The sequence below is a fragment of the Heptranchias perlo genome, chromosome 28 (genome assembly GCF_035084215.1).
Source record: "Heptranchias perlo isolate sHepPer1 chromosome 28, sHepPer1.hap1, whole genome shotgun sequence".
Taxonomy (NCBI): domain Eukaryota; kingdom Metazoa; phylum Chordata; class Chondrichthyes; order Hexanchiformes; family Hexanchidae; genus Heptranchias; species Heptranchias perlo.
In genome coordinates this window covers 17,649,308-17,675,891 of record NC_090352.1, presented here as the reverse complement: position 1 = coordinate 17,675,891, position 26,584 = coordinate 17,649,308, and the positions used below count along the sequence as shown (strand labels likewise).

General features: G+C 43.2%; 1 protein-coding gene across 1 annotated transcript in view; it reads left to right on the top strand.

Moving 5' to 3' along the window:
- The window catches only part of galnt17 (polypeptide N-acetylgalactosaminyltransferase 17), a 305,543-nt gene that overhangs the window by 72,210 nt on the left and 206,749 nt on the right, over positions 1–26,584 (top strand). Inside the window, exons 3-4 of the mRNA XM_068008148.1 lie at positions 579–745; positions 1,854–2,028. Coding sequence (XP_067864249.1) covers positions 579–745; positions 1,854–2,028 — 342 coding nt within the window. The remainder of the gene's footprint in view (positions 1–578; positions 746–1,853; positions 2,029–26,584) is intronic.

Sequence of the window (26,584 nt, the reverse complement as noted above, 5' to 3'; positions counted from 1 at the left end):
TCATGTACGGGATTAAATGAAAAGCCCTGACTCATTAAAACCTCAAAATTCTCATGGAATATAAAGTCATTCATTCATGAATCATCCCGAGTCTTTGAAACGCTTCACTCGTTGACATTTTGCTGAGTCTGGCTACTTTCCCCCTCCCTTGCTCGGTCTTTCTTTCCCCTTACGGAAGTCATTTAAAAGGGTGAATTGTCTTTTTCTACAATGCTTTTTTCAGTTTTATCTTAATCCAATAATTTAATCTATATAACTCATCCCTTACGGTGATTTGTAATGAATTGCTAAAATCTGTTCACGTTAAATTTCTGCTTACCTGCAGTATAATGCAATTGGATTAGCCATATGAAATGTTAGGAATGTGAAATATCTCACTTGCCTTTCACAACTTGCAAAATATGAATATTACAATTTAGATAATTGGGCTCTAAAAGAAAGACCTAAGTATCTCATGAAATGCAAATTCCTCTGCTTGCTGTGTAACATCATATTTATAGATAGTTGACATCCTTGTGACTGTGCGGGTGATGCTATAAAAAGATCGAGAGGCTTAATTTAAATTTTCTGTTCCTCAGATGCAAAGAATTGAGCTACCCCAAGAACCTGCCGCAGATTTCCCTCATTTTCATCTTTGTGAATGAAGCTCTGTCAGTCATCCTCCGATCTGTGCACAGTGCAGTGAATCACACGCCAGCCCATCTACTGAAAGAGATTATCCTTGTGGATGACAATAGTGATGATGGTACAGTAAGCTTCAAAACATGTAGTAGAAAAGCTGCATGCCTGCCTGACCTTTTGTCCATCTGTATGCTTCTGGAGGTCTGTGAAAGCATTTGCGGAACACATTGGATGTTCCATGGCCTTCTCCTCATGGGAGATGAGTGGGCACAGTGTTGGGATGCCCTCTCCAGTGCCTTGCGTTGTGGCCAACTTCTCCTGCAACAACATGAGTAGATAAGAGTAAGGCTTGCAGTGGAGGAGTGTGCGGCAAGTATGATGGGAGAGGTGAAGTGAGAGATGTGGGGGTGTGAAGATGTGAGAGGGAAGGAAGGTATTTATGGGGTTGCGCAAATCAGTTTTTATGTGTTAGGGAAGGTGTGTAGCAATTGTGCAGGCTAGGGAGTTAGTAGGTGTCCTTAACCAAAGTGCAGTGCGAAGGCTAATCAGTGTGCATATTGCTTTATTACGGTGAAGACTGTGGTGATGCCCAGGGTGAGCAAGGAAGAAAGAAATACCACTGTGAGTGTCTTACCTTGCCACATCTGGTGAGATTTTTGCATTTTTTCCTGTACTACTCTACGGTCCTGAGAGTGAGGGAGTTGGGAGAGAGTGCCAGTGCCTCCCTCCAGGCGGCATGGCTGACTGCTCTGCCAGGCTTAGTGACCCAAGAGACTGTGCCTCTTCTCCTCTACCTTGTCTAAAACGCATCAAAGTTCTCCTCCGAGAAGTTCACCGTTCTTCTTCTTCCACCTCTTCTGCCTGCTTGTCCATTGGGTACAGATGCCGCCTGCATTGCCATCCTGCTGCCAACATAGAATAAAGCTGTGGGTTATAGATGTGGGGAGATTTGAGCAGAACTGAGAAAGGAAATACTGCCAGGTTTATGCTGAAAACTGGAGTCTGCAGAGTAACTTTACACTATTATTGCACAAGTTTCCTGGGGGTTCAGCTGCTTACACTGATTTTACATGTGAATTTTGCCAGTACTTACAGCAGTTCATATGCTAATTAGCTTACCCAGGAAATCTGCTGGTGAACAGCATATGGAAATTCAGATTTTTAAAACAATCCTCTATCTATTGGTGTCCTTTGATTTGGGCTATGTTTTCTGTGTTTTTATCGTGCTATAGAAGAACTAAAGGCCCCGCTGGAAGAATATGTTCACAAGCGATACCCTGGCCTGGTGAAGATGGTGCGGAATGAAAAACGTGAAGGCCTGATCCGAGCCCGAGTCCAGGGATGGAAAGCTGCAACAGCACAAATCACAGGGTTCTTTGATGCCCATGTGGAGTTTAGTGCAGGCTGGTAAGTAGATGTCCAAAGAGCAGTGAACATTACAGACTTTTAATGAAACAGCATCACTCGTTAGTTTACAAAAACGGATATATTACTTTTAAAACCAATACCTTCCCTGTCCTCTTAAGGGATTTTCAACCCATGTACTCCCCTGTCAGTGGGAAAGGTGAATAACTGGGTTGAGGGTTCCCCATTGCTTTACTTGCCAGTGCCATCCCATCACCACAACTAGGGACCTGTTTGTTGACAGCAAGGGAGTTTTTATCTTGTTAGAAGTGACAAAAGAGCTGTGCTCTGCATTGTTAATGATCCTGAATCACATTTGGTGGTGGAAAGAGACAGCAATGACTAATTTTGAACAACTGGACAGGAGTTTGAGACAAACAGAAATTATTCCATACAGAACAATTTAAAATGTATGGTTCAGAGGATAAAGCACAATTCCAGGTGGTGATAGTTAGCTTCTAAAAACCATAGTCTGTCCCACCTGGAATATTATATAGAGTTCTGGGCACTGGACCATAGAGTGGGACATCCTGGCATTGAAGAGAGTACCAAGAAGGGCCCTAAGCTGAATAAATGGGATTGGACAGCTGAGCTTGGGAAAAACTAAGTCTACCAGGGATGTTGACATTGGGGAAACAAGAGGCAGCTTATAGGTAACATTACTGAGGTATTTAAAATCTTCAAGAGTAATCGGTAAACTGGATCCCAGAATGATGGTCACTATTAACACAAGCTCCAGGAAAAGAGATATGAATTCATACATAAATGAGAAAAGGTGAATACACAATTAATATATAACTTCACACAGGTGCGCTAAACATGTGAAATAGTAGAAGGAGAGAATATTATAAATTTTAAGAGGGTGATGAATACATTTTTGGCAAGCTATTGAGAGGCGTCAGAGATAAAGTGGGGTATGAAGACGGATCTTTGGGATCAGCTCGATGGATGGAAATGGTTATTTCTGGTCTAGCATAGTCTGTGTTTCTAAGCAATTTGGGACATGTTGGAGCAGGGGTGGGGGGGATTATTTTATGTATATTTCAGGATGAAGGGATACAGGAACAGGGTAAGTAAATGTGATTAGGACTATTTGTACGTGTGGGAGGTAAATGCGTACACAGACTGATTGGGCCGAATGGCCTGTTTCCATGTTGTAACTTCTATGTATTTCTATGTGCTATGCCTTGATAACCATGGTGGCCTTGAACTGGTTTGATTGCCACAGGGAATCAGGGAGGAATTTCTCAGGTTTCCTGAGATTGGCAAAAGGTGTTTTTTTCCCTCATATTTGCCTCCCCTAGGAGAACGCATTACCAGCATTTGGTGGTGGTCCATGAGGTGCACTATTTAATGGAAAGGATGAGCATTGATGGGCCTGATGCTTTTTTATCACCTTTCTTTTCATATATTTTTACTGAAACAGTAGTTAAATGCTCAAGACAATGGATTGTTCCAAAAATTGGATTTAAGAAGAAATTTTGGACAGAAGAAAATGTTTCACGTGAATGTTCATTCAAAGGAAATGTGGCTAATTTCTGAAGCACCAATGAATTCCCTGTGTGGTATTTGATTAATGGTAAAAAATTGGATTAAGAGAACACGTTGCTTGCCACAATCATCTTTTAAAAGGTTTCTGCTAATGCAGCTCTGCCCTGGAATGGTTAAGAGATCAGTTTGTACGTTGGAGACCCCTATGGCGAGTTTTTGATCTTTTAGGTCTCCTGAAACTTTCAAGCCACCTTTTAGTCCCTACCGTTCTTCAGCTGAGAGATGTAGGGCGATGACGTGCCCCTGTGCCTCAGCCATGCTGTTTTGAGCCAGTCACTGAGGGTGCATAAAAATAGTGCCAATGATTTATCTTCTGACCATCCTTGTCTTTGTGTCTTGCTTGGCGATTTCCTAGATAGCATGGCAAAGTGGGAGAACAGTAATATTTTCATAAAAGTAATATTTCATAAAACACAACTATATGAGCATAACACAATTGGGGATAGTAAGTGGGAGGTCTCTGAGCTTGTCAGTTTAGTGCATGACTGCTTCCTAACTCCGTGCCTCAGGAATCCCACAAGAACGGGTTCTGTCCTAGACTTAACTCGTGAGTGATCCAGACACTATTCAATGAGTAGAAGTAGCCAAACCAGCAGGCAATAATGACCATAGCACAATAACTTGGAACCCCTAGTGGCATATAGTGAAACTTTATTGTACAACTTCGAATAGGCAAATCTTAGGGTGCGAAGAGTCAGCTGAGTAGCATAGACTGGGGAAGGGAGAAATTACTCAAGGACAAATCGACATCCTCCAAAAATATTTTGTAAGGCATGTACAAAAGGTACATAAGTAGCAGGAAGAAAGTTATTAAAAATGCTCCAAAGTGCAACTGCTTTTCATGCGAAACTTTATCAAAGGTTTTCTGGGAGTATAGATATACAAGGCTTTCCAATGCCCAATACAATGTAATTTATTCAAAAAAATCAAGGTTGATGTGGCATAATCTCTCCCTTCTGACACTGTGTTGATCTCTTTCTTTCATATAGGTACACCTCAAGTTCATTCTTAATGATTGATTCCAATATTTTGCCAGTTATTGGTGTAAGGTTAATTGGCCTGTAGTTACCTAAGTTTGTTCTTTTGCCTTTTTTTGAAAACAGCTACTGTATTGGTTTGTTTCCAATCCAATGGGAACGTATTTATTGACTCCTGATGGTGACTCTTGGTACTTCATAGATTTTGTCCTGAATCTCATTTAGTATCTTTGGATATCTACTGTCCCTGAGAATCTATTGGTCTTCAGCCTTTTGAGACTGCCTAAGATGGTGTGAGCAAATGGCATCAAAAGTCATTAAGTTTAGCTGCAGAACTTGCTCTGATGGGTGACATCCTACTAGTGCCTTCTCTAGATGAAGATTTCCAGGAATACTTACTTCACTTCAGAAAGAGCCACTTGATGCATTACGACCTGTAAATACATCTGAAGCATGAGGGTAGCAGAAAATATGGCAAGCAACGCACAAGAGCACACACCACAAATTCCTCCCTGTTAACACTCGTTCTGCTGTAACTCTACCTGAAAGAGTTAAATGTTTGTAATAATCTGCCAGAGAGGGCGGTAAAGGTAAAAAAGTACATTCGCATTATTCAAAATATGGTTGGATGCTAAGATGCTCATTGGAGAATGAGCCTGCATGGGTCTCTTCCAAGGACTTAAGGGCTGATGCCCAAATGCTGAGATTCCACCAGTAAATGTGCAGCCCTAGAGTCTTTCCAAATATATGCCAATTTTGAAGAATTTACCTTTCTGCCACAGAGCTCCCCCACCAGGTGCACACATCAGGAATTCGGGTGAAGAGCTCACTGGGCATTGCAGGATTCACCATCCATTACAATTTGTAAAATGACCCCTAATATTTTTGTTGTAGTAGCAGATTCTCTGTCTTCAAACAGCAGGAGAAACGCAAAGTAATGTTTGATAGGTACACAGAGAGGCCAGGTTTTCATTTTATTTTTTTTTATTCGTTCACGGGATGTGGGCGTCGCTGGCGAGGCCAGCATTTATTGCCCATCCCTAATTGCCCTCGAGAAGGTGGTGGTGAGCCGCCTTCTTGAACCGCTGCAGTCCGTGTGGTGAAGGTTCTCCCACAGTGCTGTTAGGAAGGGAGTTCCAGGATTTTGACCCAGCGACAATGAAGGAACGGCGATATATTTCCAAGTCGGGATGGTGTGTGACTTGGAGGGGAATGTGCAGGTGGTGTTGTTCCCATCTTCAGTGCCTAGATGTAAGAAATTGGTTGGTGGGTGGAAGCACTTAGAATCATACAATCATAGAAAGGTTACAGCACGGAAGGAGGCCATTCGGCCCATCGAGTCCACGTCGGCTCTATGCAAGACCAATCCAGCTAGTCCCACTCTCCACCATATCCCCATAGCCCTGCAATTTTTTTCCTTTCAAGTACTTATCCAGTTCCCTTTTGAAGGCCATGATTGAATCTGTCTCCACCACCCCCTCAGGCAGTGCATTCCAGATCCTAACCACTCGCTGTGTAAAAAAGTTTTTCCTCATGTCACCTTTGGTTCTTTTGCCAGTCACCTTAAATCCATGTCCTCTGGTCTTGACCTTTCCATCAATGGGAACAGTTTCTCTCCATCTACTCTGTCTAGACCCTTCATGATTTTGAATACCTCTATCAAATCTCCTCGCAACTGTCTCTGTTCCAAGAAGAACAATCCCAGCTTGTCCAGTCTATCCACGTAACTGAAGTCCCTCATCCCTGGAAACATTCTAGTAAATGTCTTCTGGACCCACTCAAAGGCCTTCACATCTTTCCTAAAGTACGATGCCCAGAACTGGACACAATACTCCAGTTGTGGCTGAACTAGTGTTTTATAAAGGTTCATCGTGACTTCCATACTTTTGTACTCTATGCCTCTATTTATAAAGCCCAGGACCCTTAATGCTTTTTAAACTGCTTTCTCATCCTGCCCTGTCACCTTCAATGATTTGTGCACAAATACCCCCAAATCTCTCTGTTCCTGTACCCCTTTTAGAGTTGTGTCCTCTAGTTTATATTGCCTCTCCTAGTTCTTCCTACCGAAATGTATCACTTCGCATTTTTCTGTGTTAAATTTCGTCTGCCACGTGTCTGCCCAAGCTACCAGCCTGTCTATATCCTCTTGAAGTCTATCACTACCCTCCTCACTGTTTATTACCCTTCCAAGTTTTGTGTCACGTGCAAATTTTGAAATTGTGCTTTGTACACCCAAGTCCAAGTCATTAATATATATCAAGAAAAGCAATGGTCCCAGCGCCGACCCCTGGGAAACACCACTGTACACCTCCCTCCAGTCCGAAAAACAACCGTTCACCACTACTCTCAGTTTCCTGTCACTTAGCCAATTCTGTATCCATATGGCTACTGCCCCTTTTATTCCATGGGCCGCAATCTTGATGATAAGCCTACCATGCGGCACTTTATCAAACGCCTTTTGAAAGTCCATGTACACCACATCAACTGCATTGCCCTCATCTACACTCCCTGTTACCTCATCAAAAAACTCTATCAGTTTAGTTAAACACAATTTGCCTTTAACAAATCCATACTGGCTTTCCCTAATCAATCCACACTAGTCCAAGTGACTGTTAATTCTGTCCCGGATTATCGTTTCTAAAAGTTTCCCCACCACTGAGGTTAAACTGACTGGCCTATAGTTGCTGGGTTTATCCTTACACCCTTTTTTGATCAAGGGTGTAACATTTGCAATTCTCCAGTCCTCTGGCACCACCCCCATATCTACGGATGTTTGGAAGATTAGAGCCAGTACCTCCGCAATTTCCACCCTTCCCTCAGCAACCTAGGATGCATCCCATCTAGACCGGGTGACTTATCTACTTTAAGTACAGCTAGCCTTTCTAGTATCTCATCTTTATCAATTTTTAGCCCATCCAATATCTCAACTATATCTTCCTTTACTGAGGCTCTGGCAGCATCTTCTTCCTTGGGAAAGACAGATGCAAAGTATTCATTTAGTACCTCGGCCATCCCCTCTGCCTGCATGAGTAGATCTCCTTTATGGTCCCTAATCGGCCCCACCCCTCCTCTTACTACCCGTTTACTGTTAACATGCCTATAGAAGACTTTTGGATTCCCTTTTATGTTGGCCGCCAGTCTATTCTCAAACTCTCTCTTTGCCCCTCTTATTTCCTTTTTCACTTCCCCTCTGAGCTTTCTATATTCTGCCTGGTTCTCACTTGAGAACTTTATCAACCTGACATCTGCCATACGCCCCTTTCATACGCCTGTCATACTTATTGCAAATCCGGGCAAAAACTGCTCATAAAATTGTGAACAGTTCGTGCCTAAATTTATGTTAAGCACTTGCGTTCCACCAAGCTGATATGCTTGGTACCTGAAGAGAAAAATCTGGTCTTCCTACTATATATTCTACAATGCGTACCTAATCGTGGTTGGATAAAGGGAACATTTATTGGCATTTGCTCTCATGAAGAAAGTCCTATGCCTATCATTTAAAGCCTGTTTTCAATACTATGCAGGGAGCAGACAAAATGATTACATCTTGATTTTACATCACTGGTAATGCAGCTGATGGAAAATTACTTTTTGGAATCCAAAGCTCTTCAGGCTTTGAAGTCACATTTGGCATTGCTTTCTGGATTTTATATTCCAGATGTCACAAAAAATTCAAATTTGTTTTAGTGCTGTGCAGACAAATGGAAAAATTAAATAATGCTGAGAATTTTGCCCAAACAGGCAACAAAATATTTGATTTGAACATGTTTTTAATCTGTATTCATTATACATTGGTTATAATTACTGAAAGGTTAATGAATATTCAAGAGATATGATTATGACCCCGAGCCGGGAAGGGGGGTGGGTGGTCAAATTTCGGACGGGAAACCCAGAAGTACTTTACGATTTTGACGTAAGGACGTCTTTTTTTTTGTTGGTTTGCCGTCCGACTGACCGGCCTGTTAGACAGGCTGGCCTTAGTCGGACGGGAGAGCAGCCAGGGATAGGACATCTTCAGGTAAGTCTTTAGGTAAGTCTTTGATTGTATGGATGGGTAGTGGCATGGGGGGGCATAGGTGGGCACAGGGGCATGGTTGTGCACAGGTGGGCATGGGGCACTGATGGATATAGGTGGGCACAGGGCACCGGTTGGCATGGGGTCATGGGGGGGAGTCAGTCACTGAGGGAGGGATCGGAGGTCAGTCACGGAGGTCTGCGATTGTTGGGGGGGTCGGGGGTCATCACGGGGTTCCACAATTGTTGGGGGAGGGGTCAGAGATCGGGGGGGGGGGGGGGGGTCGTTGCAGGTAGGCTTGTTGAGCCCGGAGAAGGTCTCCTGCTCCTATAGGCCCACAAGTTGTGCCAGAAAGGCACTTACCTGCAGTTTCGGGCCTTCTTGCCTCCTTTCACGTGGCGTGAAGGAGAAGGCCTGAGAATCCCGCTCCTAGGGGTTGAAGTTGCAAATTCTGAAAAAATGGAGGCCCTCTGCCTCCTTGAAAGGTTTTAGTCATCAACCCGACTTCTAGGAGCGGGTTTTTTTTTATTCGTTCATGGTATGTGGGCGTTGCTGGCAAGGCCAGCATATATTGCCCACCCCTAATTGCCCTTGAGAAGGTGGTGGTGAGCCGCCTTCTTGAACCGCTGCAGTCCATGTGGTGAAGGTTCTCCCACAGTGCTGTTAGGAAGGGAGTTCCAGGATTTTGACCCTGCGACATTGAAGGAACGGCGATATATTTCCAAGTCAGGGTGGTGTGTGACTTGGAGGGGAACGTGCAGGTGGTGTTGTTTCCATGTGCCTGCTGCCCTTGTCCTTCTAGGTGGTAGAGGTCGCAGGTTTGGGAGGTGCTGTCGAAGAAGCCTTGGCGAGTTGCTGCAGTGCATCCTGTGGATGGTACACACTGCAGCCACAGTGTACCGGTGGTGAAGGGAGTGAATGTTTAAGGTGGTGGATGGGGTGCCAGTCAAGCGGGCTTCTTTGTCCTTGATGGCGTTGAGCTTCTTGAGTGTAAAAGGAGAGTCCGAGAGGTGAGCGCAGTGTAAAAGGAGAGTCTCGAGTACGGGAAGAGAATCCGAGAGGTGAACGCAGTGTAACTCTAAGGCAAGTCATGGCAGCAGAGCTCGCACCCATTATATGCTCCTCCTGCACCATGTGGGAAGTCATGAACACTACAGGTGTCCCTGACGACTATGTGTGCAGGAAGTGTGTCCAGCTGCAGCTACTGACTAACCGCATTTCGAAGCTGGAGCTGCGGGTGGATTCAGTGTGGAGCATCCGCGATGCTGAGACTATCGTGGATAGCACATTCAGTGAGGTGGTCACACCGCAGGTAAAGATTACGCAGGCAGAAAGGAAATGGGTGACCGCCAGGCAAAGTAAAAGGACTAGGCAGGTAGAGCAGGAATCCCCTGGGGCCATCTCCCTCTCAAACAGATATACCACTTTGGATACTGTTGGGGGAGATGGCTTATCAGGGGAAAGCAGCAAGAGCCAAGTTCGTGGCTCTGCTGCACAGGAGGGGAGGAAGAAGAGTGGCAGGGCTATATTGATAGGGGATTCGATTGTAAGGGGAACAGATAAGCGTTTCTGCGGCCGCAAACGTGACTCTAAGATTGTATGTTGCCTCCATGGTGCTAGGGTCAAGGATGTCACAGAGCGGCTACAGGGAATTCTGGAGGGGGAGGGTGAACAGCCAGTAGTCGTGGTCCATATCGGTACCAACGACATAGGTTAAAAAAAGGGATGAGGTCCTGCAAGGTGAATTTAAGGAGTTAGGAGATAAATTAAAAAGCAGGACCTCAAAGGTAGTGATCTCCGGATTACTACCAGTGCCACGGCCTAGTGAGTATAGGAACAGGAGAATAGACAGGATGAATGCGTGGCTGCAGGGATAGTGTAGGAGGAAGGGATTTAGATTTCTGGGACATTGGGACCAGTTCTGGGGAAGGTGGGACCTGTACAAGCGGGACGGGTTAAACCCGAGCAGGACCGGGACCGATGTCCTCGTGGGATTGTTTGCTGGTGCTGTTGAGGAAGGTTTAAACTAGAGTGGCAGAGGGATGGGAACCTGAGCAGGGAGACAGAGGAGGGGGAAACAAGGATAGATGGAAACAAAGGACAGAAAGGGAAGAAGCAATAGTGGAAGGCAGAGAAAACAAAGGCGTAAAACAAGTAGGGCAAAATAAAACTAGATGACTAGCAATCTTAAAAAGACAAGTCTAAAGGCATTGTGTCTTAATGCGTGGAGCATTCGCAATAAGGTAGATGAATTAACAGCGCAGATAGATATTAAAGGTTATGACATAGTTGCGATTACAGAGACATGGCTGCAGGGTGACCAAGGATGGGAACTGAACATCGAGGGGTATTCAATATTTAGGAAAGACAGGTAAAAAGGAAAGGAGGTGGGGTAGCGTTGTTAGTAAAGGAGGAAACAAATGCAATAGTGAGGAAGGATATTGGCTCGGAAAATCACGATGTGGAATCTGTATGGTTGGAGCTAAGAAACACCAAGCGGCAGAAAGCGTTGGTAGGGGTTGTCTATAGGCCCCCAAACAGTAGTGGAGATGTAGGGGAGGGCATTAAACATGAAATTAGAGATGCATGCAAGAAGGGTACAACTATAATCATGGGTGACTTTAATCTACATATAGATTGGTCAAACCAAATTAGCAATAATACTGTGGGGGAGGAATTCCTGGAGTGTGTACGTGATGGTTTTCTAGACCAATACGTTGAGGAACCAACCAGAGAACAGGCGACCCTAGATTGGGTATTGTGCAATGAGAAATGATTAATTAACAATCTTGTTGTGCGGGGTCCCTTAGGGAAGAGCCACCATAACATGATAGAATTCCTCATTAAGATGGAGAGTGAAGTAGTTGAATCCAAAACTAGGGTCCCGAATCTAAATAAAGGAAATTACGAAAATGTGAGGTGCGAGTTGGCTATGATAGATGGGGGAACTTTACTAAAAGGGATGATAGTGGATAGGCAATGGCTAATATTTAAAGAATGTGTGCAGGAATTACAACAATTATTCATTCCTGTCTGGTGCAAAAATAAAACAGGAACGGTGGATCAACCGTGGCTTACAAAAGAAATTGGGGATAGTATTAGATCCAAAGAGAAGACATATAAAATTGCCAGAAAAAGCGGCAAGCCTGAGGATTGGGAGCAGTTCAGAATTCAGCAAAGGAGGACAAAGAGATTGATTAAGAGGGGAAAAATAGAGTATGAGAGTAAACTAGCAGGGAAGTTAAAAACTGACTGTAAAAGCTTCTATAAATATTTCAAGAGAAAAAGATTAGTGAAGACAAATGTAGGTCCCTTACAGTCAGAAATGAGGGAAATTATAATGGGGAACAAAGAAATGGGAGAACAATTAACACATACTTTGGGTTCTGTCTTCACAAAGGAGGACACAAATAACCTGCCAGAAATGTTAGGGAACCAAGAGTCTCGTGAGAGGGAGGAACTGAAGGAGACCAGTATTAGCAAAAAAATAGTGCTAGGGAAATTAAAGGGGCGAAAGGCTGACAAATCCCCAGGGCCTGATAATCTACATCCGGAGCACTAAAGGAAGTGGCCCGAGAAATAATGGATGCATTGGTGATCATCTTCCAAAATTCTATAGACTCTGGAACAGTTCTTACAGATTGGAGGGTGGCAAATATAACCCCACTATTTAAAAAAGGAGGGAGAGAAAAAACAGGGAATTATAGACCAGTTAGCCTAACATCAGTAGTGGGGAAAATGCTAGAGTTTATTATAAAAGATGTGATAACAGAACACTTGGAGGGCATTAACGGGATTGGACAAAGTCAGCATGGGTTTATGAAAGGGAAATCATGCTTAACAAATCTACTGGAGTTTTTTGAGGATGTAACTAGTAGAATAGATAGGGGAGAACCAGTGGATGTGGTGTATTTGGATTTTCAGAAGGCTTTTGATAAGGCCCCACACAAGAGGTTAGTGTGCAAAATTAAAGCACATGGGATTGGGGGGATTATACTGGCATGGATTGAGAATTGGTTGACAGGCAGGAAACAGAGAGTAGGAATAAACGGGTCTTTTTCCGGGTGGCAGGCAATGACTAGTGGGGTACCGCAGGGATCAGTGCTTGGGCCCCAGCTATTCACAATATATAGCAATGATTTGGATGAGGGAACGAAATGTAACATTTCCAAGTTTGCAGACGACACAAAGCTGGGGTGGAATGTGAGCTGTGAGGAGGATGCAAAGAGGCTCCAATGTGATTTAGACAAGTTGGGTGAGTGGGCAGATGCAGTATAACGTGGATAAATGTGAAGTTATCCACTTTGGTTGTAAAAACAGAAAGGCAGATTATTATCTGAATGGTGATAGATTGCGAAAAGGGGAGGTGCAACGAGACCTGGGTGTCCTTGTACACCAGTCGCTGAAAGCGAGCATTCAGGTGCAGTCTTACTGCAGTTATACAGGGCCTTGGTGAGACCACATCTGGAGTGTTGTGTGCAGTTTTGATCTCCTTATCTGAGGAAGGATGTCCTTGCCATGGAGGGAGTGCAACGAAGGTTTACCAGACTGATTCCTGGGATGGCAGGACTGCCGTATGAGGAGAGATTGGGTCAACTAGGCCTATATTCACTAGAGTTTAGAAGAATGAGAGGTGATCTCATCGAAACATATTAAATTCTAACAGGACTAGACAGACTAGATGCAGGGAGGATGCTCCCGATGGCTGGGGAGTCCAGAACCAGAGGTCACAGTCTCAGGATACAGGGTATGCCATATAGAACCGAGATGAGGAGAAATTTCTTCACTCAGAGGGTGGTGAACCTGTGGAATTCTACCAAAGAAGGAAGTGGAGGCCAAGTCATTAGATGTATTCAAGAAGGAGATCGATATATTTCTTAATGCTAAAGGGATCAAGGGATATGGGGAAAAAGCGGGAACAGGGTACTGAGTTAGACGATCAGTGATGATCATTTTGAATGGCGGAGCAGGCCCGAAGGGCCGAATGGCCTACGCTTGCTCCTATTTTCTATGTTTCTACGTTGTTGGAGCTACACTCATCCAGGCAAGTGGAGAGTATTCCATCACACTCCTGACTTGTAGATGGTGGAACAGCTTCGGGGAGTCAGGAGGTGAGTGACTCGCCACAGAATACCCCGCCTCTGACCTGCTCTTGTAGCCACAGTATTTATGTGGCTGGTCCAGTTAAGTTTCTGGTCAATGGTGACCCCCAGGATGTTGATGGTGGGGGATTCGGCGATGGTAATGCCGTTGAATGTCAAGGGGAGGTGGTTAGATTCTCTCTTGTTGGAGATAGTCATTGCCTGGCACTTGTCTGGCGCGAATGTTACTTGCCACTTATCAGGCCAAGCCTGGATGTTGTCCAGGTCTTGCTGCATGCGGGCACAGACTGCTTCGTTATCTGAGGGGCTGCGAATGGAACTGAACACTCTGTAATCATCAGCGAACATCCCCATTTTTCACCGTATACTGGAGGGAAGGTCATTGATGAAGCAGCTGAAGATGGTTGGGCCTAGGACACTGCACTGAGGAACTCCTGCAGCAATGCCCTGGGGCTGAGATGATAGGCCTCCAACACCCACTACCATCTTCCTTTGTGCTAGGTATGACTCCAGCCATTGGAGAGTTTTCCCCCTGATTCCCATTGACTTCAATTTTACTAGGGCTCCTTGGTGCTAAACTCGGTCAAATGCTGCCTTGATGTCAAGGGCAGTCACTCTCACCTCACCTCTGGAATTCAGCTCTTTTGTCCATATTTGGACCAAGGCTGTAACGAGGTCTCGAGCCGAGTGGTCCTGGTGGAACCCAAACTGAGCATCGGTGAGCGGGTTGTTGGTGAGTAAAAGTGCTGCTTGACAGCACTGTCGACGACACCATCCATCACTTTGCTGATGATTGAGAGTGGACTGATGGGCAGTAATTGGCCGGATTGGATTTGTCCTGCTTTTTGTAGACAGGACATACCTGGGCAATTTTCCACATTGTCAGGTGGATGCCAGTGTTGTAGCTGTGCTGGAACAGCTTGGCTAGAGGCTCGGCTAGTTCTGAAGCACAAGTCTTTAGCACTACAGCTGGGATACTGTCGGGGCCCATAGCCTTTGTTGTATCCAGTGCACTCAGCCGTTTCTTGATATCACGTGGAGTGAATCGAATTGGCAGAAGACTGGCTTCTGCGTGGTGGGGATATCGGGAGGAGGCCGAGATGGATCATCCACTCTGCACTTCTGGCTGAAGATGGTTGCAAACGCTTCAGCCTTGTCTTTTGCACTCACGTGCTGGGCTCTGCCATCATTGAGGATGGGGATGTTTACAGAGCCTCCTCCTCCCGTCAGTTGTTTAATTGTCCAGCACCATTCAGAACTGGATGTGGCAGGACTGCAGAGCTTTGATCTGGTCTGTTGATTGTGGAATCACTTAGCTCTGTCTATAGCATGTTGCTTCCGCTGTTTAGCATGCATGTAGTCCTGACTTATAGCTTCACCAGGTTGGCACCTCATTTTTAGGTATGCCTGGTGCTGCTCCTGGCATGCTCTTCTACACTCCTAATTGAACCAGAGTTGATCCCCTGGCTTGTTGGTAATGGTAGAGTGAGGGATATGCCGGGCCATGAGGTTTACAGATTGTGCTGGAATACAATTCTGCTACTGCTAATGGCCCACAGCGCCTCATGGATGCCCAGTTTTGAGCTGGTAGATCTGTTCTGAATCTATCCCATTTAGCACAGTGGTAGTGCTACACAACATGTTGGATGGTGTCCTCACTGTGAAGACGGGACTTCATCTCCACAAGGACTGTGTGGTGGTCACTACTACCCATACTGTCATGGACAGATGCATCTGTGACAGGTAGATTGGTGAGGATGAGGTCAAATCGGTTTTTCCCTCATGTTGGTTCGTTCACCACCTGCCGCAGGCCCAGTCTGGCAGCTATGTCCTTCAGGACTCGGTCAGCTCGGTCAGTAATGGTGCTGCCAAGCCACTCTTGATGTTGGACATTGAAGTCCCCCACCCAGAGTACATTCTGTGCCCTTGCTACCCTCAGTGCTTCCTCCAAGTGGTGCTCAACATGGAGGAGGACTGATTCATCAGCTGAGGGAGGGCAGTCGGTGGTAATCAGCAGGAGGTTTCTATGCCCCTGTTTGACCTGATGCCATGAGATTTCATGGGGTTTGGAGTCAGTGTTAAGGACTCCCAGGGCCACTCCCTCCTGACTCTATATCTCTGGTGGGTCTGCCCTGCCTGGTGGGACAGGACATGCCCAGGGATGGTGATGGAAGAGTCTGGGACGTTGGCTGAAAGGTATGATTCTGTGAATATTTCTATGTCACGCTGTTGCTTGACTAGTCTGTGGGATAGCTCTCCCAATTTTTGCACAAGTCCCCAGATGTTAGTGAGGAGAACATTGCAGGGTCGACTGGGCTTGGTTTGCCTTTGTCCGGTGCTTAGTGGTTTGATGCCGGGTGGTCCGTCCGGTTTTATTCTTATTATGACTTTTTGTAGTGAGATTGTACAACTGAGTGGCTTGCTCGGCCATTTCAGAGGGCAATTAAGAATCAACCACATTGCTCTGGGTATAGAGTCACACATAGGCCAGACCGGGTAAGGACGGCAGATTTCTTTCCCTAAAGGACATTCGTGAACCAGATGGGTTTTTACGACAATCCGGTAGTTCCATGCTTACCATTACTGATGCTAGTTTTTTTAATTCCAGATTTTATTTAATTAATTGAATTTAAATTCCCCAGCTGCCGTGGAGGGGATTTGAACTCATGACTCTGGATTATTAGTCCAGGCCTCTGGATTACTAGTCCAGTAACATAACCACTATGCTACTGTACCCGGTTGGTCGCCTGCCCCTCGTCCCGCCCCAGTGAAAACCAGAAATGGGCGGGTTGGGGGTCCAGCAGGAGTCCAGTGCCTCTTAGAAATACAACTACTTGCATTTACATGTTGCCTTTAACATCCAAGACATTCCAATACGCTTCACATTTGCGGGTGGGACATAAATAGCTCATTGGGCTCATGAATCACAAGGCATCCTATTTCTTCAATGTGCAATTCATCTGTGACCATCCACACAGGATCATCCCCAATTGCATTCATGACCCCTTTATTTTAAGGCGATCCACTGTGCGTCATTATTTGACCCATAAAGTGCAAGATTGGCTCTGGAACACCAAGGTTACTCAGCAGCCCAGGCTTATGACATCTGTATGGCAGTCATGTATACCTGCCGAGCATGTATCTATGAGAGCCATCACTGAGCACACCATAGGCATGGTGAAGCAAAGATTCAGGTGCCTGGACAAATTGAAGGGCATCCTATATAATGCCCAGCCAAAGTCTCACCCCATCATCATAGTTTTATACATGTTACACAACTTTGCAACATAATAAGCCAGCAACATGAGCCACACAGAGGAGATGGGAATGAACATAATCAGTGAGACAACATATAGGAAACTGAAGAGGTTGAAAATATAGCTGGTGAGCCAATTTTGTCAGCTGCTAGAATTATTCACCAGATTCAGAATTACCCTTTAAACTGCTGTGAGCCATTGCACATCATAATGGGTGGGCTCCCACTGAGAGGTATCATTCACACTAGGAGCTCATGCACAGAATGCTAATTCATCCAACTTTGCAAGTATACCTGGGGGCAAGATACAAGCAGTCAGGATCTGCTAGCAGTGTATTGCCTGATTTATGCCACAATATAACCCACACTCAAAAATCTGGGCCTGGGTGGCTGAAATGGAAAATATTGCATTTCATACCAGCAACATCCTCACTTCGATGAGCACAAAAATTAACATAAAATTAAATTGGTCATTATAGCAGAAAACATCGACAAGAGCATTGAAGATGATGAGTGTGCAGAGGGATATTTTATTCCCCCATAAATGTGTGCCACCTTTTCATCAAAGGGACAATGTTGTTGAACTGGTCTGAATTGGTCCAAATTTCTGTGCTCACAAATCGATTCGCAATAGTCAAATTCCGCTCTATGTTGAGTAGCAAATTCAATTTGCCAGCCATCCCTAATGAAATATTACAAACCTTTGTTTAAATTTTCAATCATGTAGAAGGCAGTTAACATGTGAGGAGAACAAAAGTTCCAGGCAACTCTTCAAACATCAGGGCAAAAAAAAACTTTGCTATCTCTTTATCCTCGCACCAATTACCTGTCAATCATATCTTCAACACAATAAGCCAGTGGCCCACATACTCCAGCAAATGATATAATTTATATGGAGGCACTTGTGTCTTGATTTTAAAAAAACATTTACGGAGATTGATGCATCTTGTAAGTTAATGGCTTCTGCTCAGAGCAATCAGGGAGAATGGTTTTCAGAACCCTCATCTAAATTGATCAATTTTGCTTTTCAGTTGACGAAGTAATGTGCCAACCATGGCATGATAATTGATGCCTTTCAATGTATCAAGTTTGTGAATGTGTTAGGATTTTGTTTTCACAGTATCTCAGTTTTCTTCCCCCGTACAGATATTTATTACATCCATTTCCTCAAGAGGACAACAGGATTGTTGCTGATATTGCCTGCTTAAAGCTATTAGATAAGATGTTTTGCCTGTGATTCTTGCTGACATTATTTTAATCCTATACCTGACCACAAAGCTAATTAACATGAACTCTCACATGCTGATTGTCCCCATGAATCACACTAGTCTAGAAAGGTACAAAGTCCATTTTCTCCTTCTTACAAATCCCAGTGCCCCTCACTAGAACGTAACAGAAGCCTTTTCTCCTTTCATGGTACATAGTCCTCACATCACAAAGATAAGCCCATTTCCCATCTGAGAAATGTTTGAAAACACTTTAGAACTTGTTTTACAAAAATCAGTTAGTTTAAACAGAAGCCACATTAGGGCCCCATTTCAAATGATAATTACCTAAAAACATACTCAAACCAAGTATATTTGTTGAATAAATAATGGCCCCAAAATCAATCCCGATGGTTATCCCAGGAACACGCCTGGCAATGCCATCCAGCCGACCCCCTGCTGAAATTTGCAGGGTCAACCTTTTAGGAGTCCAGACCACTTCCCTGGCTTGGACCTCACCTGTTGGCCCACTTTTGCCCATCTGGAGGCCAGTATGCATCAATTCACTTGGCATACTGGCCTCCAAAGATGTGCCGGGTCCTGACTGAACCAGTCCAGTGAGAACTCCTGGCATAGGGACTCTTTGGATTTTGCTCTACTTGAGAACAGGTAAAGGTCTCACCCTTACAAGGCATGTCAGAAACTCCCAGAAATGGCAGAGATTGGTGCAACTGGGTCTCCACTATTTTCTGTGGGGTTCTGCTGGTATCCTGCTGGAGTTATGGCTAGAGAACAGCAGAACCCCTGCGGATTTTCGGGCCTAATATATCTAATGGGACTTTGACATGTAACTTCTATTAGAATCACTATTATCAACTTCTGACTAACCACTGTAGTTTGTGGAATTGCTGCAGTATCAATTGAGCAAGGTGCCACTAAAAATATCTGCTCGAATTCTCTGAAAAATTAATGAATGTGAACTTGTAATATTGATCTTGAAATGCTTCCCTAATAACGTTTAAGGTTCTCCATCCCATTTTAGTCCACAGGACCCACACTGTCTTTGGTAGGGAGGGCAGGACAGTCCACAGACTTGGTCAGTGCGACTCCTTGGTCAAGCTGTTGTGAAAACCGATGGCCTTTTTTTCTAGTGTCACCGTAATGACCCTATCATCAGTTAGTTTTCCTTGCCTTCTGCAAGCTATTTGCTCAGGACTGGTGAAGCATGCTCATTAGAAAAGCACAACTCAAGGTCAAGGTTCAAAGTTAGGGGTCTGGTGCTATTACAATTTTTGAACCATTATATGGGACTGAGGTTTTTTTTGGTGGGGCTAGGGGAAGGTTCAGCAGAATAGCCATCCTGCTAGGCAAGCATAAGCTTCTTTACTCCACTGAGCATTATTCACTACAATTCATAGACTATTCACTGCAAAAGAATATGTTCACACACACAACCATTCCTATTCTCAATAGGAAAATTGTATCATATATATGGACAGAAAAACAGTAAACCTTGTTATTCTGTGGAATTTTCCACTGTAGTTTTTTTCTGTCTGAAGTCAAATTGGTTATTAAAAAAATCTATATTTTAAATTGAGAAACCCAAGGGAAGGACCCACAATGTAGGACACTAAGGAGAGAAGATGAAAAAAATTGAGAATTAGTAGCTAGGTAACCAAAAACTTGGGTTTTAAAGGTCTATAAATTGTAGAAGGGAGATAAGCAATTCCAATGTTTTGAGGTACGGCAAAGAATTAGTATAGGAAACGATGCGATGATCCCTGATTTCAACACAATGAGCATGAAAGAGGAAGGGTGTGCATAGAAAATGGTGTATTTATAGCTTTGGAGAGATGAGCGATCAAAATTCAGAGGAACACTGACCATAGTAGTATCGATAAAAGAGAGAAACAAGAGATGTTATGATGGAGCAAGTAGTTGGAGGTCAGAGGTGAGATGAGGATAGCTTAGGCAGCTTTTCCTTGAATTCCATTCAGAAATGAGAGAAACTTGTTAAAGGAACCTTCACAGTTATGGAAGCAGTATTCCATACCCGGATGGATTTAAGTTTTAGGGAGAGTTGTTGAAAGGGAAATAAATGCTTGGCCTTAAAAAGGAAATGAGGCTTATTGGAGACAATTTTAGAAGTGATGGCGATGTGAGTTCCATTTGAGAACAAAGGCACATCGTGAAGCTAAAAATCTAAACTGATGAAGGATTAAAGATGTGATTAAACTAGGCTGGAGAGTCACAAAATGACCAGAGCAATCGACAGGTGACAGTTTATACATAAATACACCTTATTTGTATGAAGTTATTCTTTGTTACATGTAGTATGCCGATATAATGTTGAACTATTTGAAGAAAAGTCATTTGCAGTTTGTGTAACCAGATTTGCTAGTTGGTATATGTAATGTTTACTCCATAACTATTTAACTCTACAACTTACAATGTTTATTTTATTATAGTACTAGTTACATCCCTAGTTGCATGGCTTACAGCAAGTCACAGATTTTATAAGACCAGCAGTGATAAGAGAAGTAGTATTACCAGGGATATTAACTTATCATGTAGCCCTGGGGTCTGGGAGTGCACAGTTTGGCAGTACTGAGATGGGGGTCTGGGGTCTCATAGCATTTTGTGGGAGTTCCCCATGATCTTGGAGCCTCGGAAATGTTGAAGAGGGAGGTTCTTGGAACATTGAGACCTGGGATCTGGATTAACTGGGAAAGGTGTTCCATACATCTGGGAGCACTAGGAAATGTGGTGTAGGGATTTGTGAGCAATGCAAAGGGGTCCTGGTATATATGAGTGGGGAGGGGGATTCTAGGATCCAGCAGGACTGGAGATGGAATTTTAAAGCATTTGGATGGAGGGATAGAGCTTATTGAGGGTTGCTGGGATCTTGTAGTACTGGGAGACAGGAGAATGGGACCCTAACAGCCCCTGGCCACTTTTGAACAATTAGGCTTCAACCACCCACTCCATCAGCCTCTTCCTCTAGCTCCTGTCTTTACATTTCTGTTTTAAAGCATTTAAGGGTAATTTTTTCTTCTTCTTAATAGAGAGAAATTCACAGGTTGGGAATATACAGTTTCCTAATATGTACTCCCAGAGTATTCGAGGAATGCCGACGCAGATAAGTTACCTTTGTGTGTACTATTAGCTAGTTTGCCAACTTAAACAGTCTTTAATAAGCATAAACTTCCATAAGTAAACAATAATTATCTCTTGAAATGCTCAAGAGTTAATTATTTATGCAGTTTCCAAGTTTTTATATAAAGACATTTCTTAAGGCTAAAAAATAGTTCAGAAGAAATGTTTTAATTGAATATGAACCAAACTAAAGAGATGAGTGACTAAAAAGGAAATCCATTCTTAGTAAACAATTTCATTGTTTTATTTTCGAATCACCAACAAAGGAACCTAGACCGTAGGCAATGCTGGTCCCAGGTGCTGTCTATCTAAGCAATTCATAATAGAGGACACTTGTCTCTTCACTTGCCTGAAATAAAGCCTTGGGAAATAAATCTCCAGTTTCTTCCAACATCTTTTGTGTAAACCAAAGAAGCTCTCAAATCATCACAGAATGAGGGGAGATAGTAGAGGGGACCCTTCTACCCTTTAACTCCTTCATAATATGTACATGGAAATGCCGAAAACTGCACTTGCACAGAATACACACAAGTGATTGAAAGCTCTCTTCAATTGTTGTGAGGAGAAATAGCCCATGCTTTTGATACAGGCTGAGACCTTGAAGTGAAAACTTGAATTATTGTATTAAAAGACACACAAAAAAATTGAATGGGTAAATTTAATCATATTTTTGTGAAATATACAGGGATGTCAATTAATTGCAGTTAATTTCTTTGATTAATGCATTATTGTTTTGGGCAATTAATATTTTTAATGTGGAAGTTATGGAAATCACACTGGGTTTTTAACAAAGGAGCTCCGATGTTCAATATTTTGTGTTCAAACACCACCTAACCTTCCTCTTGTGTTTATCAATTTAAAAATATAAAATTAATTGACTGGACCTGACAATGAATCCTCTGGTGCCTGCCTTTGTCATTACTGCTTCACAGCCATCCAATCCCTAGTGGCGGGAAGTATAGGAAGGAAAGAAAACAAAAAAAACATTATGGAGTGAAGAACTAAAAGTGAACGATTTGTGAATGAGAATTTTTTTTAAATTCTGACAGTTCATTGGATAGCAAGTCAGTTACTTGTATCTACTATCAAACTGAGTTCCAGTATCATAGAAGTACACTTCACAATAAACAGTTCAGTTTACGAATTTTTCTATATAATTCCAAGCAAAAATAATAATATCAGCAATAAAACAAATTTATAGGAACATAGGAACAGGAGTAGGCCATTCAGCCCCTCGTGCCTGCTCCGCCATTTGATAAGATCATGGATGATCTGTGATCTAACTCCATATACCTGCCTTTGGCCCATATCCCTTAATACCTTTGTTTGCCAAAAAGCGATCTAGCTCAGATTTAAATTTAGCAATTGAGCTAGTATCAATTGCCGTTTGCGGAAGAGAGTTCCAAACTTCTACAACCCTTTGTGTGTAGAAATGTTTTCTAATCTTGCTCCTGAAAGGTCTGGCTCTAATTTTTCGACTGTGCCCCCTATTCCTAAAATCCCCAACCAGCGGAAATAGTTTCTCTCTATCCACCCTATCCGTTCCCCTTAATATCTTATAAACTTCGATCAGATCATCCCTTAACCTTCGAAACTACAGAGAATACAACCCCAATTTGTGTAATCTCTCCTCATAACTTAACCCTTGAAGTCCGGGTATCATTCTAGTAAACCTACGCTGCACTCCCTCCAAGGCCAATATGTCCTTCCGAAGGTGCGGTGCCCAGAACTGCTGACAGTACTCCAGGTACGGTCTAACCAGGGTTTTGTATAACTGCAGCATAACTTCTGCCCCCTTGTACTCCAGTCCTCTAGATATAAAGCCAACATTCCATTTGCCTTCTTGATTATTTTCTACACCTGTTCATGACACTTCAATGATCTATGTACCTGAACCCCTAAGTCCCTTTGGACATCCACTGTTTTTAACTTTTTACCATTTAGAAAGTACCCTGTTCTATCCTTTTTTCATCCAAAGTGGATGACCTCACATTTGTCTACATTGAATTCCATTTGCCACAGTTTTGCCCATTCACCTAATCTATCAATATCACTTTGTAATTTTATGTTTTCATCTACACTGCTTACAATGCCACCAATCTTTGTGTCATCGGCAAACTTAGATATGAGACTTTCTATGCCTTCATCTAAGTCATTAATAAATATTGTGAATAATTGAGGCCCCAAGACAGATCCCTGCGGGACTCCACCAGTCACATCCTGCCAATGTGAGTACCTTCCCATTATCCCTACTCTCTGTCGCCTTTCGCTCAGCCAACTTCCTAACCAAGTCCGTACTTTTCCCTCGATTCCATGGGCTTCTATCTTAGCTAACAGTCTGTTATGTGGGACCTTATCAAATGCCTTCTGGAAGTCCATATAAATAACATCCATTGACATTCCCCTGACCACTACTTTAGTCACCTCTTCAAAAAATTCAATCAGGTTTGTCAGGCACGACCTACCTTTCACAAATCCATGCTGGCTCTCTCTGATTAACTGAAAATTCTCGAGGTGTTCAGTCACCCTATCCTTAATTATAGACTCCAGCATTTTCCCCACAACAGATGTTAGGCTAACTGGTCTATAATTCCGCTGTTTCCCTCTCTCTCCTTTCTTAAAAAGCAGAGTGACATGTGCAATTTTCCAATCTAGAGGGACAGTTCCTGAATCTAGAGAACTTTGAAAGGCTATAGTTAGGGCATCTGCAATCTGCTCACCTACTTCCTTTAAAACCCTGGGATGGAAACCATCTGGTCCTGAGGATTTGTCACTCTTCAGTGCTATTATTTTCTTCATTACTGTTGCTTTACCTATGTTAATTTTATCAAGTCCCTGTCCCCGATTCAATATAAGTTTTCTTGGGATTTCCGGCATGCTAACCTCTTTTTCGACTGTAAATACATTGCTGTTTGTGGGCCCTTGCTGTGCGCAAATTGACTGCGCAATTTCTACATTACAACAGTGACTACACTGCAGATAAAACATTTTTCAAAAAGTATTTTGAGTGATTTGATTTATCAACCAACATTGACAGCAAAGTGTTGCGATGTTGATGCAAAGTTTTGCCCATTCTAATTGTTGGCATGTTCCTATGGGTTTTTCCATTGTAAATGTTTACTTAGGCAATTTTGACATTAAAGACTCATATGAAAAGTGTGACTCAAAATTTGGACACAGGAAGTAAGGTTGATGAACAGGTAATGCATGTTCTACATATATAAACGTACTGGTTATTATACATTGAACTGGAGCTTTGCCTAGAAAAGCTCCTGTTAATTTGATCACACTCTGCATCTCCAGACAGATGAAGGGAGGATGGAGGAGTCACATTAGGGTTCTGAACAGATCTAAATGACATAGTAAGAAGGATGATTTTATTTTTCTCTTAAAGCAAAAGTCAAATTTGATGCAGAATGAAATATTATACAAAACAAGTCCTTTGCCCTCTCTCCTTGCATTCATTATGATGATTTATTAAGTCTCAAGAGAGGAATAGAAAATCTTCCCTAGAACAGCTTTCTTTGGGAGTGACTTTAAATGGTGTCTGGTTTGATAGTTTTTGAGTCTTGCGTATCATCAAAGATGGCTCCCATTATAAGATATTCTTTAATGTAGGAACATAGGAATAACTCTGTTTGTTTGTGCTGAGTACTGATATAGTATCTGCTTCATTTGTGCAGATTCAGACAGCAGGTGGACTTCTAGTGTGGCTAATAGTTATCTGGATCACCATGGCATGAAAAATGTATTTCCTTCAGCACATAGCACAGCACCAGATGACTGTAAATTTCTACTTGCACACTCTTCAAAGTACTCGTACACTGCTGTTATTATTCATGCTGAAATTGCCAAGGATTAGTGGTCACAGAGTTTTCTGAAAGTTAACATGGCCATTTCGCTCTACCCCGTTGGATATGATTAAAATGTTACTTAAAATTCTTATTCCTTGTGGTAGGAGAGTTTGGTTTGATCCTGATCACAGCTCTGCTGTATTGAATGAAAGCTAGGCAACTCCCTACAAGGGAAGTGAAAACAAGAAGACACATTCCCAGGCTGATGATACACATTGCTGAAGACTGATTCAGCATCTCAGCAACAACAAAAGTGACAATATGGTTCTGGGGTACAGCAGAGTGAGCTCCCCTTGGGAGAGACCGTCTCACACCTTGTGAGCTTGACGTTTTGGATGTCCAGTGCACTTTATGAATCTAAGCAGAATCTTTTTTAATGTTTTGAGAAAGCGGATGCTCCTTCTCACACTCTCAAAACATTAAGGCCATGAAATTCCACACAGTTAATTGCACCAACGAGCCAGGATTAGCGGCTGCCAATGCTCGGCAGCCTTGAACTTGCCATAACTGGCAGGGTCAACTCATTTAAAGATCCATTGGTGGTTCTCTTATGTAAAACAGGAATACTGTGTTTCAAGTATTGGAAATCAGAGTGCAGCCTTTAACAATCTAAGTTAGACTGAAGATTGCAGTCACATGCTCGGGGAAGGGGGACAGCAGGCCCTTCTTGCCTGTATATTGTTTGGGGAGTGGGAGGTAATATCTTGAAGGGCACATCGTCTTCAAATGCCATCTCCCACTTCATTCCTCCAGCCTCTCCTCCTGTTCCCCCTTCATGATAATGTCATACAAAAGTATGCCCACTGGGAATCTCATACCTGCCCCTGAGAAGCCCTCAGGAGAGGGAAGGGGAAAACAACTGTGGTGTTCTCATAGCCCCACAAGCAGTCAAGAACAAGTCTAATGTTGTCTAGGCTCAAAACAAGTTGCTAAAAAAACTCATTCCCAGCTGCATTTAATCGGTACTCAAAATTTCAGCTATCTTCAGGCTCAAAGCTCCTTATTTCCACCAATTGCACCTGATCTTGGCAACAAGATTAATATTTCCCATTCTTACTTTTACTCCTAGTGCATTCTGACTGTAACTCCTGAAAATTCGGATCACCAGCAGCACTTACTTTCATTTAAATATATACATATAGATGTCAGGTGTGGCTCAGTGGTAGCACTCACGTTAGAACATTGTGAGTTCAAGTCCCACTCCAGAAACTTGGGCAAATAATCCAAGCTGACACTTGAGTGCTGCATTATCGGGAGTGCCGTCTTTCAGATGAGATGTTAAACAGAGGTTCCGTCTGCCCTCTCAGGTGAATGTAAAAGATCCCATGACACTATTCGAAGAAGAGCAGGGGAGTTCTCTCGATGTCCTGGCCAATATTTACCCCTCAACCATCATCACTAATTATCTGGTCATTTATCCCATTGTTGTGTGTGGGACTCTCC